The sequence below is a fragment of the Narcine bancroftii genome, chromosome 2 (genome assembly GCF_036971445.1).
Source record: "Narcine bancroftii isolate sNarBan1 chromosome 2, sNarBan1.hap1, whole genome shotgun sequence".
In the NCBI taxonomy this organism is placed as follows: Eukaryota; Metazoa; Chordata; class Chondrichthyes; order Torpediniformes; family Narcinidae; genus Narcine; species Narcine bancroftii.
Genome location: NC_091470.1, coordinates 85,468,227 through 85,494,198, shown reverse-complemented (window position 1 = coordinate 85,494,198; position 25,972 = coordinate 85,468,227). Strand labels below are relative to the sequence as shown.

Below are 25,972 nucleotides of genomic sequence, written 5' to 3'. Positions count from 1 at the left end.
GGTACCTACTCCTGTGACCCCATGAAATGCCTCACTTGTGCCCACACTTCCTCCCTCCTACCATTTGGGGCCCAAACAGTCCTTCCAAGTGAAGCAACACTTCACTTGTGGCTTCCTCTATATCAGAGAGACTAGGTGCAGACTGGGAGATAATTTCATTGAGCATCTTTGCTCTGTCTGCTGCAATAATGGGGACCTCCCAGTGACCCAACATTTTAATTTCACACCCCATTCTTATGATGACATATCTATCCATATCCAAAGTTCCTAAGATACTTACCTGGGAAAACCTGTCACCTGGAAAAGATTGATTCTGTCATTTCTGTGCTGTCATGAATTTGTCCTTCAAGGACTGTAGGAGAGTAGTAAAAGAAGAAATGACCGGAGCATTAAGAGGCCATAAATTGGGTGGCACAGTTAGTGTGACAGTTTTGGCAATGCTATAATAGGCCCAGGAGTTTGTATGTTCTTCCCCCCCTGTAATGTTCCATGTTTTATCTATGTTCTCTTTTGGATAAATACATAGACAGAAGGGCTAGAGTCCAGGAGCATGTCAATGTGACCAGACAGAAAAATAGTTCAGCACTGACAAGATGGGCCCATTTCTGCTCTATTAGTGTTCTTTGTTTCCACTATCAAACTTAATGGCATTTCCAGTTGTTAAAAATGTTACAGGTTACACACACACAATACTATGCTCCAGGTAAAAAGCGTGCTGGTTGGAAATCGTTGCCACAATGCTGTGGTTTTTGTTCTTTATCTCTTGCTACTGTGGCTCTTGCTACCATTATAGGAGTTAGCCCTCTCTTCATTCTCAAGCGGTTCCTCACTGCCCCAGCTCTGTGCAGGGGAGTCGGACCAGACACTGACAGAGTCGTGAGGAGTTGTTTACTTGGTGAGCGTGGCGTACTCTTTACTTGCAGTCTCCAAGTCTGTGCAGCTCGGGAATATTGAGTTTAATGAATCATATTGACAGTTAAATGTCAGATCAACATAGCATTGGCAATTTTACAACTGCTTCACAAACAACAGGCTCATAAATTTTCACTTCAAGCAAATCAACTTTTATTTTGCAATTACGAGGAAAAATAATCAGCCTTTCACAGAGAGAGTGATGGGTGCATGGAATGCTCTGCCAGCAATGGTGGTGGAGGCAGGTACAATAGAATCTTTTAAGAGACTATTAGATAGGTGCAGTATATGGAATTGAGAAAAATGAAGGGTTATGCAGTTGGGAAATTCGAGGCAGCTCTTAAGAGTAGGTTATTAGGTCGGCACAACATTGTGGGCCAAAGGGCCTGTACTGTGCTATAGGTTGCTATGTTCTATGTTCCTTTCAAAGTGATGCTGTATCTGGTTATCAGAATTTGGTGGAGCTAGTAGAATGCTGCACCATGTTTAGCACCGTTTGTCCCTCAGTGGATGTGGTCCGAAGTCTTGGTTGCCTTGGGCATTTTCTGTTTTGTTTGAAACTTCATTTCTCTGGCCGATGAGCCAAATTGCAGCAGAACTCATGAGAGCTTAACAGCACAGAAACAGACCCTTCAGCCCAACGGTCCATGCCAATATGAACTCATCCATATGTCTGTGTTTGACCTCGAAACCTCTCCAATCCATGCATCTTCCCAAATTTTTTTTTTACTTAGACAACCCGGTAACAGGCCATTTCAGCCCATGAGTCTGTGGCACCCAATTAACACCCAGATTAACCAACACCCAAGCTACGTTTCAAATGGTGGGAGGAAACCGGAGCAGTAGTAGACCGCTCAGCCCATCAAGCTTGCATTGCTATTCAATAAGATTGTGGCTAATCTGATGATAGACTCATCTCCAGCCTTTCCCCACATCCCAAAGTTCCCCAACTATGCAAAAATCTATCCAATCTTGTCTTAAATATGTTGGCTTAGCAATTACCACAATGTCTTCACAGAGCCAGTGATCAAGACCAGAGTTTGAATCCCGCGCTGTCTATAAGGAGTTTGTATGTTCTCCCAGAATCTGCATGGGTGTTCCTCGGTGGCTCCGGTTTCCTTCCACCACTTGAAACGTACTGGGGGGGTAAAGGTTAATGGGCGGCTCGGATTCATGGGCCGAAATAGCCAATAACCATGCTGTATGACTAAAGTTATAAAATTTACTGAGATAGCCTCCACTGTTTCCATGGGCAGACAATTCCATCGATTCACCACACTCTGGGAAAGGTAATTCCTCCTCATCTCTGACCTAAAGTTAGTACCCTGAATCTTGAGGCTATGCCCCCTACCTTTCATTTCACCTACCAGTGGAAAAAACTTCCTCTATCTTATCTATTCCATTCATAATTTTATATATATCTGTAAGATCCCCTTTCATTATTCTTTCAACAGTCCCAGTTGATTCAATCTCTCCTCATAGGCTAACCTCCTCATCTCTGGAATCAATCTACTGAACCTCCTCTATACCGCCAGAATATCCTTCCTCAAGTAAGGAGACCAGAACTGCACATAGTACTCCAGATGTGGCCTCACCACTTCCCTGTACAGCATAACCTCCCTGTTCCTAAACTCAATTCCTCTGGCAATGAAGGCAAATATTCCATTTGCCTTCCTGATAGCCCGCTGCATCTGTAAACTTTAGCGATTTAAGCACTTCTGCATAGCAGCAGGCTGCAATTGCTTGCCATTTAAGTAATAATCTAATCTTCCATTTTTCCTTCCAAAGTCAATAACATTTGCCAACATTCTACTCCATTTGCTAGATCTTAGCCCACTCACTTAGCCTGTCTATATCTCTCTGCAGCCTCTCCGTCTCCTCTGCATACTTTGCTTTTCTACTCAATTTAGTGTCATCAGCAAATTTAGATATACGCTGTCCCCTCTTCCAGATTATCAATGTATATTGTAAACAGTTGTAGGCCCAGCACTGACCCTTGTGGCACCCCGCTCACCAACCAGAAAAACACCCCTGTATCCCAACTCTCTGCTTTCTATTGGCTAATTAATCCTCTATCCCTGCTAACACTTCATCCCGACTCTATGCATCCTTATCTTATGGACAAAACTTTTAAGGTGGCACCTAATTGAATGCCTTCTGGAAATTCAAGTAAACAAATTCCATCTGCTCCCCTCTATCTACCACACTCAATTTATCCACAAAGAACTCCAGTAAGTTTGTCAAACAGAACCTGTCTTTGCTGAACCCATGCTGCTTCTGCCTGACGGATCCATTTCACTCCAGATGCCTCGTTATTTCTTCTTTAATGATAGCTTCAAGCATTTTCCCAACTACAGATGTTACTCTAACTGGCCTATACTCCCCCTGCATCCTTTTATGAACAGTGGCGTGACATTCACCATCTTCCAATCCACCGGGACCTGCTCAGATTCCAGAGAAATTTGGTAAATGATCACCAAAGTGTCAACTATAACTTCAGCCATTTTTTTTTAGCACACTGAGATGCATCCCATCAGGACCAGGGGACTCATCTATCTTTCAGCCCACAAGTTCACACAGCGCCCCTTCTTCAGTAATCACTACTGTATCCAAGTTCTCACTTTCCATCGTATGCATGACCTCTGTAGACATGTCCTCCACCGTGAAGACCAGCACAAAATAGTCATTCAAAGCTTCTGCCCAATACCAATTCCCCATTCTCATCCTTCAAGTGACATATGTTCACTTTTGCTCTTTTTATAATTATAAAAACTTTTACGGTCCGATTTTATATTTTGTGCACTTAGAGCTTTGAAATAAGGAATTTTGTCAAAAACCCCAAAGGAATTCCCATACACTAGCACAGAAGGGTCTTTTGGACTGTGGGCAGCCACGACAAGAACAATGGAACAGCTTCAAACACAATGCCCAGTGAATCAAATTGAACTGTTTATCAAATACAATGTCAGTGCTGCACAATGGCTTAGATAAAGGAAATGCAAGTTTCTCCTTCCATTGGATAGCCTCCAGGTCACCCTTGGGCAAGGTGTCATACCTGTTTAACCTCCCAATTAGAGTCATGTGAAGCCATGGATTGTAGATGGTGGATGGTTTTTACAAGCAGTTTCTACAAATTGGAATTTATGGTTGTAAAACGCTGGACAGAAGAATCTGCTGATCAATGGCCAGGGTTACCCATCCAATATGGATACAGTGACTGAGGAAGGCAACGGGGAACCACCTCAGTATTTTTCCCTTGTATAATCATAAACTCAACGTCAACAACAGTCTCAACTCAAAGATGGCGCCTTCACCAAAGGAGAACAGGGGAGGCAACAACTACAATTCGGAGGATCAGAGATCATGATGGATGGAGAGACATGATCACCCATGCTGAATACAAGGCACCTGAATGAATCAAAATACAATGAAAAACTTTGTTCTGTGTGCTATCCAGGCAAGTCAACTCCTACTTTTGTACAGCAGGAAGTGCAATAATAAAACAAAATGCAGGGTGTGGTGTTACAGTGGGACAATAAGCTGAGAGTATAATGTTATAAAGATGCAATACAGGGTATGGAGAAAAGTACTATTAAACAGTGTTTGGACAACATATTTTCTAGTGAGAGTTTGATAACAGCAAAAAATAAATTGTCCTTGATGTTGGAGGTTCATGTTTCCAACCTTTTCTACCCAACAGAAGAGAGTGTGCCCGGAATAAGGTGGGTCTGTTAATAAGTTGGCAGCTTTCCTAAGACAGCAGGTGGCATAGATGAGGTCAGTGGAAGGGAGGTTAGCTTGAGTTGCATTCATAATACTCTGTAGCTCCTTGCGGTCTTAAGCAGAGGAAAATAAAATTCTTACCTGACTTCTTCAACCTGAAGAAGGACTCAGCCTGAATTGTCGATACCTGTTGCTTTCCATGGATGCTGCATGACCTGCTGGGTTCTTCCAGCACTTTTGTGAACAAGTCAGTGAGTCTAGTGTCAGTAGTAGAGAAGTCACTGAGGGAAAATTTCTGAGGTACAGGATTAACCTGCACTTGGAAGGGGAGGGATTAATCATAAATAATCAGCAAATCTTTGTTCAGAAGATATCCGGTCTGACTATCTTGAAGAACCTTTTTGAAGAGGTAATTAATGCGGACAGTATAGTTGATGTCCACGTGAATTTCTGTCAGGCCCTTGGCAAAGTTCCACATGAAATTTAAGGGCAAAAGGCTCGAGTTCATTGAACCTGGGGCAAGTTGAATCCAAAATTGGCTTAGTGTTAGAAGACTGATGGTGGGGGATTGATTGGAAGCCTCTAGCCAATGGCGTGCCACGTTGATGGTGCCAGAGCCCTGACTGTTTGTTGTATAATCAACAATCAGGATGCGAGCTTGCTGATACTATGAATAAATGATGAATTGTTGAAAGTGGGGAGGATCGTCTTAGGCTTCACATTGTGTTCGTTCATGAGTTAATGGGATGAGCAGAGCAATGGCAGATGGCATTTAATCCAAGCAAGTGTGAGGTGATGCACTTTGCTCATAAGGCCAGAATGGTATTGAGGTATTGAGAAATAGAGGGACCTTGGTGTACGAGTCCAAAGGTTGGTAAGCTTGTTCAAGAAGACATGTGGGACACTTGCCTTCATTAGCTATGTTCAACTTTATAAAACATTGGTTAAGCCACGGCTGTGTGTAGCTCTGGTCATCATATAACAGGAAGGATATGATTGTATTGGAGAGAGTACAGCAGAGGTTCATCATGATACTGCCTGGGACAATTATGATGAGAGACTGCTTCTGTTTTCCTTGAGGGGGGGAAATCCTTGATTTGATAAGATGGATATCAGAAAACCATCTTTCAGCATAGGTGTTGATGACCAAATGACATAGGTTTAAGGTGAGGAACAAGAGATTTAGAGGGAATGCAAGGAAGGAACGTTTCACCTAGAGGGGGAATGGAATCCGGAGCACACTGTCTGAATAGGTGGTGGAACCAGAGACTCTCATAGCATTTAAAGAGGCATCAAAGTCAGTACATGAATCACCAGCTGTAGAAGCCTGCTGGCCAGGGAGTGGATTCAGTGTAAGTGGATGCTTTATGGTCAACATGGATCGATGGGCTGAAGAGCCAGTGACCCCACCATGTGACTCCAGGACACAGTCAGCAAGCAATGGCACCACCTCCTGCCTACTGTGAGAATAATTTCTTTCCCAGTCAATTTGTCCTTTTACCTCTCCCCTTCCCTGAGTGAAGGAGCTGTTCACCTGCACTTTTTTCAATGGAGTACACTGCCCTGCAGGCTGCAGAAACTGACTTTGTGCTTCGAAGTGCCTGCCACTTCAATTCCTCCTCCACTCTCCCTCTATCTGAGCCCTCCTGCACCTGTTCCAAAGAGGCCCAAAACCTCATCTTCTGCCTGGGCATGGTGTTGTCTTCTGAACCCAGTGTAAGATTCTCCAACTTCACTTCTCCATCTGTATCTGAACTGTCCATTTATATAGGACGTAGAACAGCACAGGACAGGCACAGACCCCTTGATCCATGATGCCCACAGTTGAGTAAAGGTGGACGTGGAGAAGATGTTTCCAGTCATGGGAGAGTCTGGGATCAGATGGCACAGCCTCACAATAAAAGGACATTTCTTTACAGAAGCATGAGAGAAAAGCTCGACAAAGTTGTTTGGAAGGGGAACCTAACAGGGATGGCAGTGGAGCAGCAATAGCAGGTGTTTCCGGGAGTAATTCAACAGATGCAGGATCGTTTCCACCCAAATAAATATTCTAAAGGAAGGATGAGGCAACCAAGGCTGACTGCGGAAATCAAAGAGGTTAAAAGCAAAAGGGAGGACTTGCAATAATGCAAAATGGGAAGAAGTCAGCATGGTTTCCTTCAGGGGAGATCTCGTCCGACAAATCTGCTGCAGTTCCTTGAGGAAATGGCAGGCAGGACGTGCAGAGGAAAGCCCATGGATGTTGTTTACTTGGATTTTCAGAAGGCTTTTGACAAGGTGCACATTTGAGGCTGCTCAACAAGATAGGAGCCCATGATGTTACAGGAAAGCTACTAGCGTGGAATGCTGCAGAGTGGTTGGCTGCCAGTGACTGGTGGTGGTGTCCCGCAGGGGTCGGTGTTCAGTCTGCTACTTTTCACGCAACGTGTTAATAATCTGGATGACAGCATTTATGGCGTTGTGGCCAGGATCGCAGATGGTACAAAAATAGTTAGAGAGTTAGGTAGTTTTGAGGAAGAAAGGAGTCTGCAGAAGAACCTGGATAGGTTGAGAGAATGGGGAACACGATAGAATACAGAGAAGTGCCTGGTCATTCAGAACAGAAGGAATAAAAGGCATAAACTTTTCAAAATGGGGAGAAAATTCAGAAATCAGAATTCCAAAGGGACTTGGGCATCCTCGTGGATGAACCCCAGCGGTTAATTTGCAGGTTGTGTCAGTAGTAAGGTTAGTGTTTATTCTGAGAGGATGAGAATACAAAAGCAAGGATGCCATGCTGGGGCTTTATATGCAATTAGACAGACCACATTTGGAGGACTGTGAGCAGTTCTGGGCCCCATATCTAAAGAAGGACATGCTGGTGCTGGAGAGGGACCAAAGGAGGTTTACGAGAATGATCCCAGGGACGAGGTTACCAGATGAGAAGCATTTGAAGGCTCTGGGCCTGTACTTGCTGGATGAGGGAGGATCTCACTGAATCTTGCCAAACATCGGAAGGATGAGATAGTAGACGTCGAGAAGATGTTTCCAGTCATGGGAGCGTCTGGGACCAGATAGCACAGCATCACAATAAAAGGACATTGCTTTAGAACAGATTTTTTTTTTCAAAATTAAACTTTATTCACAATAAATCATTTATAAAGAAAGCTATTCAAAGCCTTTTCACATCCTTAGTGTCATGTCCGTACATTTCCATCGCTGTTCAATTGTTACATTCATTCCCTATTTAGCACCGTTGCCTCCACTGTGGGCTCTCCACCCTCTGTTGTTTGAGGGACTTCCCCTCAGTCTCAGCCCCTCATTGCCTGGTAGCAGAACGACTCTAGACTGTGGTCCTTCCCCGCAATGCCCTCGGGTTTCCTGCACCAAGCCTTAGTGCGTCCCTCAGCACGTACACCTGCAGCCTGGAATGTGCCAGTCGGCAAAATTCCCTCACTGTTGTTTCAGTGTGTTGGAAGACTAACAAGTTTTGTGCAAACCAAAGAGTGTCTTTCATAATCTTCCCAGCAGCTCTGGAACAGAAATGAAGAGTGATGAAGGGTGAGAGGTGGCTTAATAGGAGGAGCTTAGATAAGGTGGACGGCCAGTAGCTTTTTCCTGGGGTGACAATAGCAAATACCAGAGGGCATCTGTTTCATGTAGGTGGAGGAAAGTTTAGAGGTGTTTTTATTTACACAGAGTGTGGTGGGTACCTAGAATACATCGCCGGGGGTAGTGATGGAGGTTGGTAAAATAGGGAAATCTAAAAGACTAGTCAGATGTGTGAAAGAACAATGGAGGGTTATGAAAGTGAAACCAAAAATTTAGATTTTGGTGTAGGTTTACTCCAACATCATGGGCTGAATGGCCTGTACTGCACTGTAAATGTTCCATGTTAAGTTTCTTTAGCCAAAGGTGGTGAATCTGAGGAATTTGTTGTCACAGATAGCTGCAAAGGCCACATCATTGGGAAGGTTTAAAGCGGAGGTTGATAGGCTCCTGATTAGTAAAGGTGTTAAGGGATAAGGGGAAAAGGCAGAGGAACGGGATTAAGAAAGAAAAATAGATCAGCTATAATTTGAATGGCAGTGCAGACTTGATGGGCTGAATGGCCTAGTTCTGCTTCCACATCTAATGGTCTGCACTGAATCAATGTCAAATTAAACTAAATTTCTCTTGTCTGTGCATGATGCAACTCCCAGCCAATTTATGCGTCTAATAGCCTCTTAAAGACAACTATCATGTCTGGTTCCACTACTTCCCCTGGCAGCCCTTTCCAGGCATAAAAAAAATTTGCCCACACAACCCTTTAAATTTTCTCGATCTCATTTTACATACATAACCTCTGTAAGATAGACCAACTACAATGGTATACATTAAATTATCCCAATATGGAAAGTGATAATAAATATAAAAGAAAGACAGACAAATATTTAGTTACAGTTAGTGCAAGAAAAATAAAGTGGAATTCCAGTGGTCCTTTTTGGTCCTGGAATAGTTTATCATTTGGATTGTACAAGGACATTCAAGATCCTGATAATTGTTGGATTAAAAACTGGTCTTTAGTGCAGGACTGGCTTTTTTTTTTAACCTTCTTTCCAAAGGTAGCAGCGAGAAGAGGCTGTGACTAGGGTGTGGGGGATCCTTTATGATGTTGGTTTCCTTCTTGAGGCTGCGCCTCATGTAGATGTCTTCAATGGATGGGAGGTCTGAACCTGTGCTTGACCTGGGTGTGTTTGCTGCCTTCTGCAGCCCTCTGCATTCCGGGGCACTCAAATTACCAAACCAGGCTGTGAGGCAACTAGTCAGTATACTTTCCACAGTGCATCTGTACAAGTTTGGTGGAGTAATTTCTGACATGAATCTCCTCAGACTCCTTAGAGAGGTGTTTGTGTTTTTTCTTCATGATTACCTTGATCTGCTGGCTCTTGGAGTTTTCCTCCAACATGAGGACTCCTACAAACTTGAAGGTACTAACCATTTCGTCTTCCATTCCATCAATAAAAACAGGTGCCTGGTACCTCAGCCTCTCCTTCCTGTTATCTACAATAAGACCCTCATCTTGTTAACGTTGAGAGCAAGGTTGTTGTTATGGCACCACCCGACCAGATTCTCAATCTCCATCATGTAGTCTGATTCATCAGTTCCTCTGCAACTTCTACTCTCGGTGATAAATTAAAAATGTCTGTCAAGGCTCCAACAAATTATTTCCTGCCTTTCCACAGCATCCTAGGATGCAGATGGTCTGGACTTGGACATTATAATATGATGAAAGACAGCTTACACTTTTTCGCTACTGATGGAGACATACACTGGGCTATCTTTAGTTATTATAGTACAGGTGACCCAGGTTCAAATCTGCCACTGACTAGTCTATGTGATTTCCTCCAGATGCTCTGGTTTCTTCCCTTCAAAAACATGTAAGGTTTTTTAGGTCAATTGGTATATTTGGACAGCATGTGCTTATGGGCTGAAAGGACCTGTAACCATGCTCCATGGTTTAAATTTTTTTTAAAAATTTAGACATACAGCACAGTGATAGACCATTTCAGCCCATGAACCCATGCACCCCAATTACACCCCAATGACCTACAACCCCCGGTACATTTCGAACAGATGGAGGAAACTGGAGTCCCAGGGGAAAACCCACACAGACATGGGGAGAATGTACAAACTTCTTATAGACAGCGCGGGATTCAAACCCTGGTCCCAATCACTGGCACTGTAGAGGCTTTGTGCCTATTCTTTCCCTTGTGACCTTTTTGTCCTTAATGTAATTATAAAATCTTTTTGGATTTACCCTTACACTGTCTTAGCTCTCCTTATTTCCCCCTTTACTCTCTCCTACATTCCTTGTTCTCTTCAAGGGATTTCCAAGAACCCATTTGATATCTGCCTCCTTTTCATTTCTGATCTGAGCCTTTCTATTTCTTGTTGACCAGAACACCTTTACCTTGCCACCCCTGCCCTTTACTCCATTAGCAACATGTTTGTCCTGGATCTTCCTTGACACACTTAAATGCCTCCCATTTGGCAATCATGCTCTTACTCTTTAACTATCTGTTATTGTTAACTCCTGTCTAATCATGTCAAAATTGGCCTCTTCCCCAATTTTAGATTCTAACTTGAGGACCAATGTTATCCTTTTCCATTTCTATTGAGCAGCGTGGTTAGCACAACGCAGTTACAGCACCAGTGACTGGGACCAGGGTTTGTATCCCATGCTATCTGTAAGGAGTTTGTTCTTCTCCCCGTGTCTGCATGGGTTCTCACTGGGATAGGTGGATAGGATAATGGGGGGGGGGGGGGGGGGCCTGAGGTTTGGTTTCCTCCCACCTTTTAAAATGTACCAGGGTTTGGAGGTAAATTAGGCGTATTGGGTGGCACGGGCTTGTAGGCCAAAAGTGCTGTATGTCTATATTTAAATAACTATCTTTTAAAGCTAATGGAATTGCGTTCACTCGTCCCAAAGTGTTCCCCTACTTGTATCCCAGATACCTGACCAGCTTCAGTAGCCAGTACAAGGTCCAACATTGCTCCTTCTCTGGTTGCTTATCCACATATTCCTGTAGAAAGTTCACCCCATCCAATCCCCTAACACTTTGACATTCCCACTCTCTCTTCCACAGGTCAGTTCTCCCCACCATGTTTCACCTTATAGGGTTCAATGCCATGCAAGCCCTGCCACAACATTCTTTCTATCTAAGACTCTAGCTTAGTCCAAATTGTGTTTTTGCATTGTAATGGTCTTCCTGGGTGGTACCTGCAATTTCTGTGCGTTTCGAATGACATAAACATGGTCTTGTAGATCTCTTGACTTCTCTTGGTCAGATGAACATTGAGATCGGTGGTGACTATTTGCTTGTAATTCTTGACTACATAAGTATACCAGTTTGGTATCTATGAAACCCACCCTCTCAACTTTGCACACTTTGCTAGCTGTTATCTCCCCCACCTCCAATGACTTGATATGTGGCTCTTGAACTTCCCTTATTGGCCGAACACACCAAAGATCTGTATTACTGGCACAACATTTTATTTTTCATTACTAATCAACTGTGAATCATTATCTTTTTTTAAATTTCTCTTTCTTTTCTTATCTCTTTTTGCTCTTTGTGGCATTTTGTGTTAATTATAATTGTTGTTGGTGTGCTTTGCAATTGAGAAGCTGCAGCAAATAAGAATTTCATCGCACCTGAACATTATATTTATATATATGGAAATATTCTTTCATTCATTTGCGCAGGTGTTAATTCTGGCTGCTTTTGAGCATGTTTATACTGATACAGAATCACAGAGGAAATGCCTTTGTTGTTAATAATGCTCCGTTTGACACATATCCCCCAAAATCTTTCCTATCCGTGTACCTGTCTGAATGCTTTATCTGAAATTGGATTCTCATTTATCTGAAATGTTTTCGGAGCCGAACTGACTAGAGACCTCGGGCTGCCAGTGGGGGTGCAGATCTCAGGCTCCCGGCAGGGGCGGGGCCTCGGTGGGGAGGTGTCAGTGATTGGCGGCAGCCAGCATTTTTTTGGTGAGAATTAAACATTATTTTAATATTTTAAAACCCTTCCCTTGTTGTTTGTTGTCTGTTACAAATGATTTGCTGTTGCTACTGGGATGTTTTTTAAAAAATGACCGGTCCTCTGGAAAAAAATGTTTATACAAAAAGGCCCGGTCCCAACCATTTCAGATAATCGGAATTGTACTGTAATTGTACCTATCAGTCTCTGCCACTTCCTTTGGCAATTATATATGGTCTGTGTGAAAAAGCTGTGCACAGTATCCTTTTAAATCTTTCCCCTCTCTCCTTAAATCTCTCCCCTACCTTTATTCATCACCTTCCAGTCGATACAATTCACATTAATCTGCCAGAATTGGATCTAGATGCTCAATGGACTCCAGAAAAGGACCACCCTTGTCAACCGCCCAACAAAACATGATCATAGATACAACTGTCCGGTGAGATATTCATTCAGATGCCAAAAGGCACAAACCAGCGTACCAATATACCAAAGCGTGCTATTTGATGGGATTTTCAGTGAACCCAAATTCCTCAAAGCACAGGTAGAAATTAAACCAGTGCCCAGTCTAATGAGTCTCAGTGATAACAGCAAGTTAAAAGAGAAATCTTTGTCTCATTCAGAAACATCACACAATCCAATTCAAAAATATTGCAACAAAATATTTAACCAATTAACTAATTGGCAAAATGAATTTGTCAAGAAGGCGATTTCTAATTTATTCCTTGGATTTTGGACTTTAATGGTCCTTAATACTGGGATCATCAGTGTTCAAGACAGGACATGCTATCTCCAATACACCCAGGAGACCAGTATGGAACGGATGCCACTGAAAACCAACAACATCTTGGGACTGCAATGGTGAGGAGCCACAGTCACAAATCCACAGCCTCATCACCTCGTTGGGGAAAAGGAGGACACACCAGAGCTGATCCCAAGATTTATTATGCAGGTATACACACCAATGGCATCATGAAGAAAGCCTCTACTTCCTCAGGAGTTTGTGGAGGAGCTTGTGGAGTTGTTCAAGTGAACCGTTGCGGACTTGAAGGGCCGACATGGCCTGTTTCCATGCTGTAAATGGTTATATGGTTAATGGAGACAAGACCAGCTTTGGAAACTACATGGGGGGGGGGGGGGAGGGGTTCTTCCTGCTGTGTCATCACTGGGAAAGTTCCACTCAGGGGCCCATCACAGCATATGTTTCGTCTCTCCAGAAGCACAGTGAACTGCATCTTCACCAGACAAAACTCCAAGAGAAAATACAGGGAGCAACAGCAGACACTGGACATGGCTATCTTCAATCTCACTGAAGCCTTTGATTCTATCAACAGAAGGGACAGGAGTATGTTTGTCCCAAAATTTGGCTGCCCCGAGAAATTGGTCTCAGTCTTATAACCCTCTCTCCAATGCAACACAAGGCCCACTGGAAACGAGATTCTGGAAAACATGGATTACCTCTCATTTATCAGGAGTTATCTCTCAGTGGAAGGAGATATTGACAATGAAATTGTCCACATTCAGTGCCCTGTCACAGCTCTTGGCCAATTGAGGCAATGAATCTTTGAAGATCAGGGTCTCAGGCCTGACACAGAATTGCTCATCAACAAGGCTGCAGTGACCCCTGCCCTCACTTTAGGGGGAGTACAGTGCTCCGTCGTTCTCCCTGTGGTCCGGCTTTCTCCCACATCCCAAAGACATGTGGTTCAGTCAGTTCATCACCTACAGTAAATTACCTCGAATGTGTGAGTGACAGGTAGAGTCTGAGAGAAGCTGATAAGAATGTGAGAATAAAATATGATTAATGTGGATAGATGATTGGCACATACTCGGTGGGCTGAAGGACCTCTTTCAGACCTGCAACTCTCCATGATGGTTGGCTGACAGCAGGAAATGGAAAATACAATCAACACTAAATGGTCCAGGTTCACTGAAAGGATAAGCCAGCTGACATCAATGCCATAACAGCAAAACAGCCAGAAGCAAATCACAAAAATCCATAGACACCATGGTTGAAGTTGTTGTTTGGGTTCGTGTGGGTCCCACAGGCTAAGAACCAGACCAAAGTGCAGGTACAAAGCACACGTTTATTTCAGGGATGGAATTGAGACAACAGGGTCGATATGTCAAGCAAACTTCTACACATACACAAAACGTATTGGGGTATATATACACTTTTAGATGACGAGGGGGAAACCGACAGAAACTGGGGAAGTTACAAGAGCATACACATTCAACGATCAGATCAAGGTGATATTACGTGCCCCCACCCCTTGACCAGTACGGACATGGCTCTGCTACCTAGCTTCGAGACTCACCCCAACCCAATGTGAAAGGTGCTACTTACGTGCCATGAGGAGTCCAAAGAGGCAGAACAAAGGGGCACATAGTTCTGGGGGAAAAGCTGGGGGGGCCAATCGTAAGTGTCAGTGGCCAATGGCTCGAAGCCAAGTGCAGGGGCTCAGCAGGAGTGAACTAAGGTGATTCACCTGGGCCAATTGGGTGGTCAGGGCTAAGTCTGGGCAGGCTGCCTAGACTGCAGCACCTGGTGATTTAGTGGGCCTGTATGTGGGGGACTGGGTAGCGGTCCGGGGTAGTTGAATCATTGAGGCACCAGTAGTCCCCACAAGGTCACCAGCCCCATGGCCTTGGGTACAATGTGCAGAGAAGAGGCCCATGGGCTGTCAGACCTGCGGACGATCCCCATACATTTGAACTCTTCCTTGGCCAGCTGCAGCTTGTCTCAGGGAAGGCATCTGGTCTTCGTGTAGAGGGGGAGCCCTGTGTCCAGATGTGGTGCTGCACACCATGTCTTGGCATCGTGGACGTGAACTGGGGCCTGAGGATGGAGGGAAATTCGGCCAAAATGCGGCTGTATTTGTCAGTGGGGGAGGTGACTGTGGTCATCTGCTGGTTCCACTTGCTGGTGGCAGCGAGCTGGGTCGTCTGGAACATCTTGGCGTGCACCAGATGTTTGACTTTGAGGTCCAGGAGCAGGCTATGAGTTTGGAGGAAGTCTCCACTGAGGTGTGGCTTCTCCACCAACCAGTGTGAAATTACAGTGTAAGGTCTCGCTGCTGAGGTGCACCAGCACTTGCCATGTGCCGAAAGTCTTTATGGCGGTGTTGTTGGCCGCCTGCATGGTGAATCCATGTGGTCATGTTCAGGTCTCTAGTTACGTTGGTGGAATGACACTGAGTTCTGCCCCCGTATTGACAAGGAACCAGTGGTCCATGATCTTGTAGTAGGCTGTTTGCATGGCCAGCCACCAAAGCCATTAGTGGAGGCTGGCCTGGGCATTTCCCAGAAACACAGAGGGCTGCTTGCATTTACGGGCTTCTGCTCCCCAGCGCTAGTGGTAGAAACACCACCGTGCCTCTGCTCCCTCTGCTGGCTTTCGAGGGCATGGTTGATCCCTGCTTGTTTGGGTTTTGGGCTGTTGCTCTGTCTGGGGATGTGTCAGCTGATTCATGGTGGATTCGTTCCCCCTTTTGGTGCGCCAGAGTATGTCAGCCTTTGCTGATTTCGCTGAAATCTACATCCGCTAGCAGCAGCTGGATGTCAATTGGGCATCTGTTCTAAGAATGTCAATCGGGCATCTGTTCTAAGAATGCCTGCTCAAACATGAGGCAGGGCTTGTGCCCCTCTGCCAGCGTAATCATTTGGTCCATGAGGGCAGATGGCATTCTGCCCCTGAGGCCATCCAGGTGCATGAGCTTGGCTGCTCTCTGGCGTCTGGAGAACACACAGGTGCTGATGAACAGCGCCTTCAATGTGGAGTATTTACCTTCTCCGATGGGTTCTGTATGAGGTTGTCCATTCTGGCTGAGGTTTCTTGGTCCAGGGAGCTGACAACATGGTCATACTTGGTAGAGTCTGAGGTCATCTGCTTTTATCTGGAACAGTGCCTCTAACTGTCCAAATCATGTGCGTAGGCGAAGCACCCAGAAAGTCAGGAGTTTGAGGGCGACTGACTGCTGCAGCATCCATACTGTTGAGTCCAGAGGTATCTGGACCCATCAGGGGCACCAATGTACACGGAGTTGGGAAGAACGAGACCAGTAGTCAGTGGGCTCATTTTCATTCCCGTTGTTTATTGAAACTTCCTGCACTAGGCAATGGGTAAGTTCCACCCTCGTGCCAGAAATGACGTCATGATATTGCCCCGCGCGCATGCATACCTGACCCGGCCGGCAGAAAAGATGACCACCATCTTGATGGGTCTGCTCCGCTGCTGCAACCGTAACACGCGGAGCCGGTTCGCCTGCTGTCAGTGATGTGCATCGCCACATTGATGTATCTTTACCTTTGCTATATCAAGGATACTGAGCTTCTCCAGCATTTTCTGTTTTTATTTTAAAAGAGCCAGCAGCTGATTACAACCTGAGGTGGACTTGGGGAAGGTCACGTCCTACACCTGCTGTCAAAGGAAGAGACCTGCCTTCTCTCAACATAACAGGCGATTCAGCCCATCAACCAACACTGAGCAGTCCCCCCCATCCCCGATTCTCCCACCAATTAACGGTAATCCGCCAGTGGACCGACCAACCCACAGGTCTTTGGGATGAGGGGAAAGGAGAGAACGTCCAAACTCCACACTGGCAGCAAGAGAGGTCAGGATCAACCCTGGTCTCAACGTGAAGGAGCATTCGAGATGCTACGGAGATTCTTACATTCATTTTTGGGAGCACTCCGAACCCTTGGCCAGTGCCCCGTCCGTGGCCAAGTCGGTTAGCCCGCCAGCGATCGGGACCCGGGTTCGAATCCTGCGCTGTCTGTAAGGAGTATGTACGTTCACCCTGTGTCTGTGTGGGTTTTCTCCGGGGGAACTCCGGTTTCTTCCTACCGTTCATAACGTACCGAGGGTGCAGGTTAATTGGGATATTTACAGGCCACGGGCTCATGGGCCAGAAGGTCCTGTTAAATTTAAACTGAAACCGGGACAAGTCATCCTTTAAAACTATGGGTTGGACCAAAGTCTGGACAAATGTTGCAATTTACGAATAGAATGATCTCATCGTTGTGAATTTGGAATTGAATTTGGCGTTTTAAATCACTTGATAAATTATGCACCATTCAAATGTCGACCTGCTTTCTCTACAGGGCAAGAATTACAAGCTCCCAGAACTGGTCACGGGCACTTTTGACGGTTCTGTCAGGAGCTCTCCGATCCTTTGGAATGAGAGAGTTTCGTACTTACCCGAGGCGGGATTCCACGAGAGAGGGTTAGAACATCAGGATTAAATCCTCCGCTGCCTTTATTGACGGGTCTGCGTGGCAATTTGAACGCGACCTGAAGAAAGTGAACGGCCCAATCCGACACACGGGGCTGCGCCGCTACCAGTTGCAATCACTTGTCCTCGCTGCATTTACAACTGGATCTTCCGCTAGGGGCCCTCTCCCCCTCCTCTCCGCTGCCCTCCTCCTTTCCACCCCCTCCTCTCCCGTATCCCGAATGCCCATCAACCGGTACTGGATCAGCCGAGAGAGTGTGTGCCGGACCAGCGGGTTCCCACTCCCGGGCGACCCTTTCGGATCGATCCCAGGCTGCGGTCGATCTCCTCGAATGTCAACTCTTTTTTATTTCAGTTTGTGGACTCCAATTATTTCTAGCACAGCATTTGAGGGGTGGCTGGGGATGTTCCAACTGATAGATCTTTTATGTAATCAGAGCCAGGCATCTCAGAGTAATATTTTACATGAAGTAATATTTCAAAAATATTATCAAATCGCGTCCCAAAAAAATGTACAACCAAAGGAGGCCCGAGTTCCTGGGAAGCGCAGCAGCTGAACTTCATATCTGCGTCAGACTCCCTTGCTGCCGGCATGTGTCCCGACGCCGAGACGCTCTGCTCCTGGTGTTTTGACTCTTCATCCCCGCCCCTCCCACAGCAGCCCCTGAAGTGATGGCGGAGAAACCCCGTTGACAAGGCAAACCACATTGGCGGTGAGTCCTTTTTTTTCCCGGAGTGTTACGATTTTCCCCCCTCTCTCCCTTCCCCGTGTTAAGGTTATCTAAATGTACCGTTAGAAATCGAAGATGTGCCCAGAACGCACGAAAAGGGAGCAATGTTTCCTTGGGAGCAAGGGCTCGACACATAACAAGTGAATTCCCCCCCGAAACAGAATCTGTTACATTGTGGCAGCAGTAAATGTATCGCTTGCCAGAACAATGTATCAGCCTCTCCGCGCAGGTCAGACTTTATGACCGCACATTACGACGGGAACAGTCTCTAAAGGAAACCTTTCAGAACCCTTGACTTGAAAAGTTCTTTGTTTGCTGATCCCCTCTCGTTCACTGCAGTGAAGGTGTTTCTCCCCACACCTTTGGTTATCCTCCCCCCCCCCCGTTTCGGTGGAGGGGAGGAATGAGTCATGAGATTGGAAGCCAGATTACAAATGGGGAGGTGGGGGGGAAACCTGGCTGATTTCACGTCTCCTGGCTTTCTTCTCATTGGAAAATGACACGCCGACCATCGGAGAGTCCCGCCACATCACAATTTACACTGGTGGGTCCGGGTGTATTGAGGGAAAGGAGACCTTGTTTTCCCCAACGGCGATGGAAGTAAATCCGGGGCCAGGTTATTTCATTCACTCGGCCGGGAATGATAAATGATGCTGAGGAAAAATGCCGCCAAGATGTGTCGGTGATCATTTACCCCACCCAACTCGAGCAAATGTGGACAAAATAAACGTACACACCATCAGCATGTTGAGAAAAGGTTGATTTATGAACAAATCTTGTTTTAAAAAATCTATGCTCTCTCTCCCCCCCCCCCCCCCCGCCCTCCTGAATAAAGTCACAAGATGTCGGCAAGACAAGGTGTACAATGTGGCTCCTGTCGGATCAGCCGGAGACGGATTACGTAGCCCCGTCCGAGAGTGGCTCCCCTGACTCGATAGATTGAAGTGGAGAGACGGCCCGCCTTTGCATAGGATGGTATGTGGGCCTTTAGTGTTTTGTCGTCCCGGATGAGCCCAGCCTGAGTGACCTCCCTGAGACGATTGATGGATGGGCGCGGACGGCCGGGTTCGACGGCGATGCGCACATTGTCCCATCAGCGCCGCCTCCGAACTTCACCGCTGGGGAGCTGATCTTCATCAGCCCCTCGCCCAAACGTTTGTCTTGTGGGATAGCATTCTCACCGCGGAATAAAACGACTTCCCGAAATATGATGAGACCGGGGACCGTGTCGGGTTCCATGGGAGCAGGCGGTCTAGGGATGGACCATGTCTCCCTTGACAAAGATTCTCTGGGAAAGATCAGCAAGCTCATTCATTCCTTCTCTCTCCGCCTCTCCTCTTTACCAAAGAGGTAGCTTCATAAGACTGGACTTTTGTTTAACACGCGATTCTCAGGGGAATTCCTATTTATGGGGCAGAGGGGATGCAAAATTGCAAGAACACTTGCCTGTCCTTCACCTCCCCTTCTTCACTGCCTCTCTCATCCCCCCCCCCCCCCCCCTCAACCTTTAAAACTTTCTCCTTCTGCCCTGCATTTACCACGGAATGTGGAGCAAAACCCAGACTGCTGGAGGAACTCAGCATCGGTGGGGGGGGCCAAAGAATTGTCGAAGTTTAGACAGTGCGGCGTGGAGCCAGTATAATAAGGACTGGGTGGGAGGGGTAGGACAGGGACCAGTAGAGGACTGGTGAACAAGGGAAAGATGACTGACAGAGGGGGAAGTGTTGATTGGCAGGTGCCAGACTAAAGGGGGGGAGGGAGAGAAAAAGGGGTCCCAGTTAAGCAGGAATATTATACAAAGCAGTGTGGGAGATGGCTAAAGGGGGTGATAAGCTACTTACTAGTGGACACTGACAGGGAAGCTTGTCTAGGGTTCCTTTTATTGTCAAACACAAAAATGTAATATACATAATGGACTTCAACATTTATCTGTCGTAAGGCAAACAAAAGTCACCATCAGTATTGCCTGGCACTCCTAACAATAAGAGAAAGAGAAGCAAAAGAGAGTCCCTTCAGAGACACCGAGTGTCCATGGATTCGCCTCCAGCACTTACACAGCCTCTGCAGCCACACATACTCCTTTCAAACCATTGGCAGCCAGATTCAAACCTCAAGGCTTGTTCAAAGGAGAGAACAATGATACCCGAGAACATATCATCCTGTTGGAGGTCTTGAAACACAGTAAGTTTGCAGGAGTTGTGAGTAGTGTGGAAGGTTGTCATAGGTTACAACGGGATAAATCCAGATTCAGAGTTGGGCAGAGAAATGGCAGATAGAGTTCAATGTGGATAAGTGTGAAGTGATGCACTTTAGAAGGTCGAACTTGAAAGTGGAGTATGTGGTGAATGGCACGTCTTATTGATTTGGGATCTGGTGGTAAATGGAATTGGAACAGTATGTGGCCACACAATGTAGAGTGAGCCTTTTGTACAGTGGCTGAGCATGCAGCCTTACGTGGCGCTGGTGCTGGGGATCATTGTGAAGGAGGTGCCATTGCCAATGCTCACAGATTGCAATCTACAGGTCAGGATTGTGTTTAAAGCAAAACCTTAAATATTATTTATGTTAGTTTTGGAGTGGTACATTTAACGTAGCAGTTAGCGTGATTGGGATTGGGGTTCAAATCCTGCGCTGTGTGTAAGGAGTTTGTACATTCTCCCTGTGTCTACGTGTGTTTTCCTTGGGGGGGTCTAGTTTCCTCCCACCATTCAAAATGTACTGAGGGTTGTAGGTTAATTGGGCGGCACGGGCTCATGGGCTGAAAGGGCCTGTTACTGTACTGTTTGTCTAAATTAAAAATTTAATGTTTCATTTTTAAATTTAGTGATACAGCACAGTAACAAACCCTTCTGGCCCACAAGCCCCCACAACCCAATTACACCCATATGACCAATTAATCTACTAGCCTCACACATCTTTGGAACGTGGGAGGAAACTGGAGCACCCAGAGTAAATTCATGAACATGGGAAGAAAAGTGTTCCAAAGTCTCGTGTCCTCCTAAGCAAAAAAACTCTCAGCTCACCCCACTGCTTATTTTGATGCAATGCTCCCTGGTTCTAGATGTTTATGTACTCCCAAACATTTCTTGCAGACAGTGGCAGATTTGGATTCAAATCTGGGTTGCTGGAACTGTAATTGCGTGTTGGTAACTGTTGCACTAACAGTCCCGCCCTTTTGTTGCCTCATTTAATCTACTGGGCACCTATTATCCTGTCAGGAGCATTCCCTACACATTGGCAGTGCAAGTAGTGAAGGTTCCATGTTGTGTCATGGACTCCGATGATGCAAACACATTGGTGCTGAGGCAATAAGCTCATCCATGAGCAGTCTGGTAGAGAGATTGTAATGCGACTCAGGAGGTGAAAATAAAACATTATCAACCAATCAGTTAAGGGAAAGATGTGCAATACAGTTCTACTGTGTTAATGTGAGCTACTGTTTGTATCTATAAACCTGAGAGTTTTCTTTAAAGTGGAGCGGAATGGATTGATATTAAGACCAGAGGAAATACTTCCCATTAAAATATGATGATGAAATTGTGATGAATAAAACCTTATATTCAATTTCTTTTTTAAATTTAAATTTAGACATACAGCAAAGTAACAGGACATTTTGGCCCCCAAGCCTGTGCTGCTCAATTTACACCCCCCATATGTTACGAACGGTGGGAGGAAACCAGAGCTCCCGGGAAAAACCCACACTGGCACGGGGAGAATGTGCAGACAGTGCAGGATTCGAACCCTGGTCCCAATCATTGATGCTATAAAGGTGTTGTGCTAACCGCCACACCAACCATGCCGCCCCCATGTATGCTTTTAGTCACCCACACGTTCTGAGTAGGTCCTTTCTTTCCCCTGCACAGGGTGGACATGGGAATGTTTGGGAGTGCACGAACATCTTGAACCAGGGAGCACGGCATCAAAATAAATAGTGGGGTGAGCTGAGAGTTTTTTTGCTCAGAAGGACACGAGACTTCGGAACTCTGTTCATCAAAGAGTGGTGGAAGCAGAGACTATTTTTAAGGCAGAAGGAAATAGATTCTTTATAAGCCTTACGTGGCGGTGGTGCTGGGGATCATTGTGAAGGAGGTGCCATTGCCAATGCTCACAGATTGCAATCTACAGGTCAGGATTGTGTTTAAAGCAAAACCTTAAATATTATTTATGTTAGTTTTGGAGTGGTACTTTGGAACACTTTTCTTCCCATGTTCATGAATTTACTCTGGGTGCTCCAGTTTCCTCCCACGTTCCAAAGATGTGTGAGGCTAGTAGATTAATTGGTCATATGGGTGTAATTGGGTTGTGGGGGCTTGTGGGCCAGAAGGGTTTGTTACTGTGCTGTATCACTAAATTTAAAAATGAAACATTAAATTTTTAATTTAGACAAACAGTACAGTAACAGGCCCTTTCAGCCCATGAGCCCGTGCCGCCCAATTAACCTACAACCCCCAGTACATTTTGAATGGTGGGAGGAAACTAGACCCCCCAAGGAAAACACACGTAGACACAGGGAGAACGTACAAACTCCTTACACACAGCGCCGACGAGGTTATTACAGAGGTGCTGCTGAGTAGGCATTGGAATCACACCCATTATCGGGTGTACCTCACACTAGTAAAGTAATGTACAAACTGCTATCTCTGTAACTGTACTCTGCGGCTTGTTTCTATTGCTGCGCTATGTATGGGTTGACCAGCTGGATTGCAATCTATCTCACTGTACCTCAATCCACGTAAGAAACATGAACTTCCAATCCAATCAGCCATGATCCAATGGAACGGTGGAGCAGGCTTGAGGCCTGACCCCATTTGTTTCTCCAGAAGGCCTCTCCTATTTGCAACATGTGCCCTGGCTGAGATGAGAAGCCTAACCTTTCCGTTATTTTCACAAACACAATGCAATCTTATCCATTTGTTTGGAACAAGTGCAGTTGATTACATTCACAAGTATTTATAGAATCGTTCAGCACAGAAGGTGTCTCGCGCCCAACCTTCTCAGCTCTGTAAAACAATCGGCACCCTGAACAATAGAATTGGCTGCTGACCCTGTTCCATAAGTCTGTGCACTTGTTTTCTCATTGTAGGAAGACTTCAGAGGTATTAGGGAGGGTCAGAAGAGATTGATAAGAATGATTCTTCATTGGGATTACAATAACAGAGAGGCTGGGATTGTTTTATTCAGGGAAGGGGAGATGTGATGGTCCATTAAATTGAAGGGGGGGGGGTTCTGGGCAGAGTAAGCAGCGGAAAGGCTATTCTGGATAACAGAGAGGCCAAGGGTAGAAGTCACCAGTATAAAACTAAGGGGAATAGAATTCAGAGTGACTCTTTTGGAAAATACCCTCCCCACATCTTCCCTATACCAGACCCGTCAGCATTTTGTGTGCGATTTGTTCAAGATCTCTCTCACTTTTCAAAATGACAGCCATACAAGCCTAGCCTGACTGTTCTTTCCTCAAAAGACAACCATTCATTTAAATTGTTTGAATGTGAAAAATTAAAACAAAACTGCACATGCTGGAAATCTAAAATTAAAAAAAAACCTAAAGTACTGGAAATAGCCAGCAGTTCAGGCTGCATCTATGGTAAGAGAAACAGGATCAATGTTTCAAGTCAGTCACTTGACCAGACTTTGATTTAGTAAACATTCTCTGAGCTGCTTTGAATGCATTAACTTCCATCCGAACCAGTATATGCCTAATAAAACAAAGATAACTTCCCTAACCTTTTTATTCAGTTGTCCTCGCCATGAACAAAAACATTTACAGTTCCAGAAACCCAGCTTTAATCCCGACTTTAACTCCTATGTCCAGTTTGATACATCCATTTCTGACTGGCAACAGAGATCAATATCCTTAATGTCCAATGTAATAAAATTCTGGACCACTTGGAAACATTTATTTTATTATTTAAAACCTCTCAGCTAGGCTGCTTCCTTTCCCATTTCTTCCCCTCCCCCACTGGAATTCACCGATCACCTCTTTCCTCTCCGCCCATCCTTTTACTCTTGCTATTTCTGATGAAGGGATTTGGTCTGAAACGTTGACTATATTGCCTTCCGCGGATGCTGCCCAACCTGCTGAGTTTCTCCAGCTCTTTGTGTGTTGCTCCAATTTTCCAGCATCTCCAATCTCCCTTGTTTTACCACAGCTGTGACCATTCTGAGTCCCTGACCAGTGGGTTGACATGCTACACATTTAGGATGGAAAGCAGGGTGTGATAATGATTGGCGGTGGATACGAGCAATTTTTCTTTTCCTGAACTTTGTCTTTTTGTGCAGTTGCCATGGACGATGAAGATGGCAGGTGTTTGCTGGATGTTATTTGGTGAGTTTGTTTTAAAATCACTGATGAACCCAAGTTTGTGCTTACATCAATCCTTTTAAAGAGTTTTTTTTTGTTGGGTGATTTTAATTTCAAGTGCATTTTCATCTTTGTAGTCCCATTTCATAGTTTTTGGTCATTGGATTAAATAAAAACTTTAATGTGGTTAATTAAGTAGATGGACCAGAAATCACAAAAACCGAAAACTTCAAAATTGACAGCAAATGGGAATGTAGATGAGAGGACTCTAAACATGCAAGATCAGAGCTGATTTCTGCTTCAATCCCATTGTTCAAGTTTACTCCACAGATTTGATAGTGTGGAACATGTTCATGCTTCTTCCACTTCCAGTGTAGAGACTAGCTCCCAAAATTAACCCAAATATTGAGGTCCATTTCTTGATTTCTATTAGAGAATACACCAATTAACCTCCAAACCCTATACCTTTTTTGGAGGGTGGAAGGAAAACTGAGCACTTGGAGAAAACCCACACAGGTACAGGAAGAACTTACAAACTTCATACAGACAGCGCCGGATTCGAACCCGTGTTCGAACTGTAATAGCGTTGTGCTAGCCCACTACACTAACTGGGCAGCCTAGTTTTCATATTGTGGCCTCTTTGATTTGTATCAGTTATTATTCCAACTTTCATATCTGAGTAAATACAAGACCGATTTGGTGGCCTCTTTCACTAGGAGAGGCCTTTAGACCCTGAGGTCATCCCATGGAGTCTGTTCTGCACCCACTCCAAGCACAACCTTCTAAGGTGCAGTGTTCAGTCTGAGCACCGTACTCCAGTGCAGTCTGGGAAGTTGAAGCATCATATGTATTCCATTCCTTTTCCATTCTTGTTTTACACAGTGGTGAAATGGTTAGAGCCACTGCCAGAGTCCCAGGTTCAATCCTGACCTCAGGTGCTGTCGGTGTGGAGTGTACAACCATCTCCCTGTGAGTTTACTCTGGCTACTGTAAAATTGTCACTCCTGTGTACATGAGCAATGAATCTGGGGATTTGATGGGAATGTAGGGAGAATCAAGTGAGATTAATGCAGTCAGTGAGCATTGAACAAATCTATGACTATGCTGTTATATTGGCTATTTAAGAAGCAAATTGGTGCATCGATTAACTCAAGCATAATGAATAAAATTTCTCTTCATTTTACATTTTGTAGTAGAGTTCTTAAAATAAAACAAAAGTTTAAAACTATATTCTGATCTATGTTCCAGTGATCCTCAAGCATTGAATGATTTCCTGCACGGATCTAACAAGGTGAGTAAACAGACATTTTCTCATCTGTGATGAAATGTTCTCCATAAATAACAAACTATTCTCTCGTGCTGTGGAGAAGGTGCATGAGTATCAGATTAATGGGATTGCAGTTTCGAATGGCCAGCAGAGCCAAATATTAGGTTAGCTATTGGTTAGCACTACGCTGTTAGAGCGCCAGCGATCAGGTCCGGAGTTCGAATCTCGAACTGTCTGCAAGGAGTTTGTATGTTCTCCCTGTGTCTGTGTGGGTTCCCTCCAGGTGGTCAGGTTTCCTC

The 25,972-nt window shown here is 45.1% G+C and overlaps 2 protein-coding genes across 3 annotated transcripts in view; one reads left to right on the top strand and one right to left on the bottom strand.

Moving 5' to 3' along the window:
* Positions 1–17,513, bottom strand: part of LOC138753857 (activin receptor type-1-like) — a 70,921-nt gene extending 53,408 nt beyond the window's left edge. For both annotated transcript variants that reach the window (XM_069917354.1, XM_069917358.1), the window contains exon 1: positions 17,341–17,513. The gene's annotated coding sequence lies outside the window, so the exon portion shown is untranslated. The remainder of the gene's footprint in view (positions 1–17,340) is intronic.
* LOC138752893 (BRD4-interacting chromatin-remodeling complex-associated protein-like) overlaps positions 1–25,972 on the top strand; it is a 111,957-nt gene that overhangs the window by 37,620 nt on the left and 48,365 nt on the right. Inside the window, exons 2-5 of the mRNA XM_069915505.1 lie at positions 17,244–18,087; positions 18,941–19,080; positions 24,385–24,430; positions 25,655–25,697. Coding sequence (XP_069771606.1) covers positions 24,390–24,430; positions 25,655–25,697 — 84 coding nt within the window. The 5' untranslated portion in view covers positions 17,244–18,087; positions 18,941–19,080; positions 24,385–24,389. The remainder of the gene's footprint in view (positions 1–17,243; positions 18,088–18,940; positions 19,081–24,384; positions 24,431–25,654; positions 25,698–25,972) is intronic.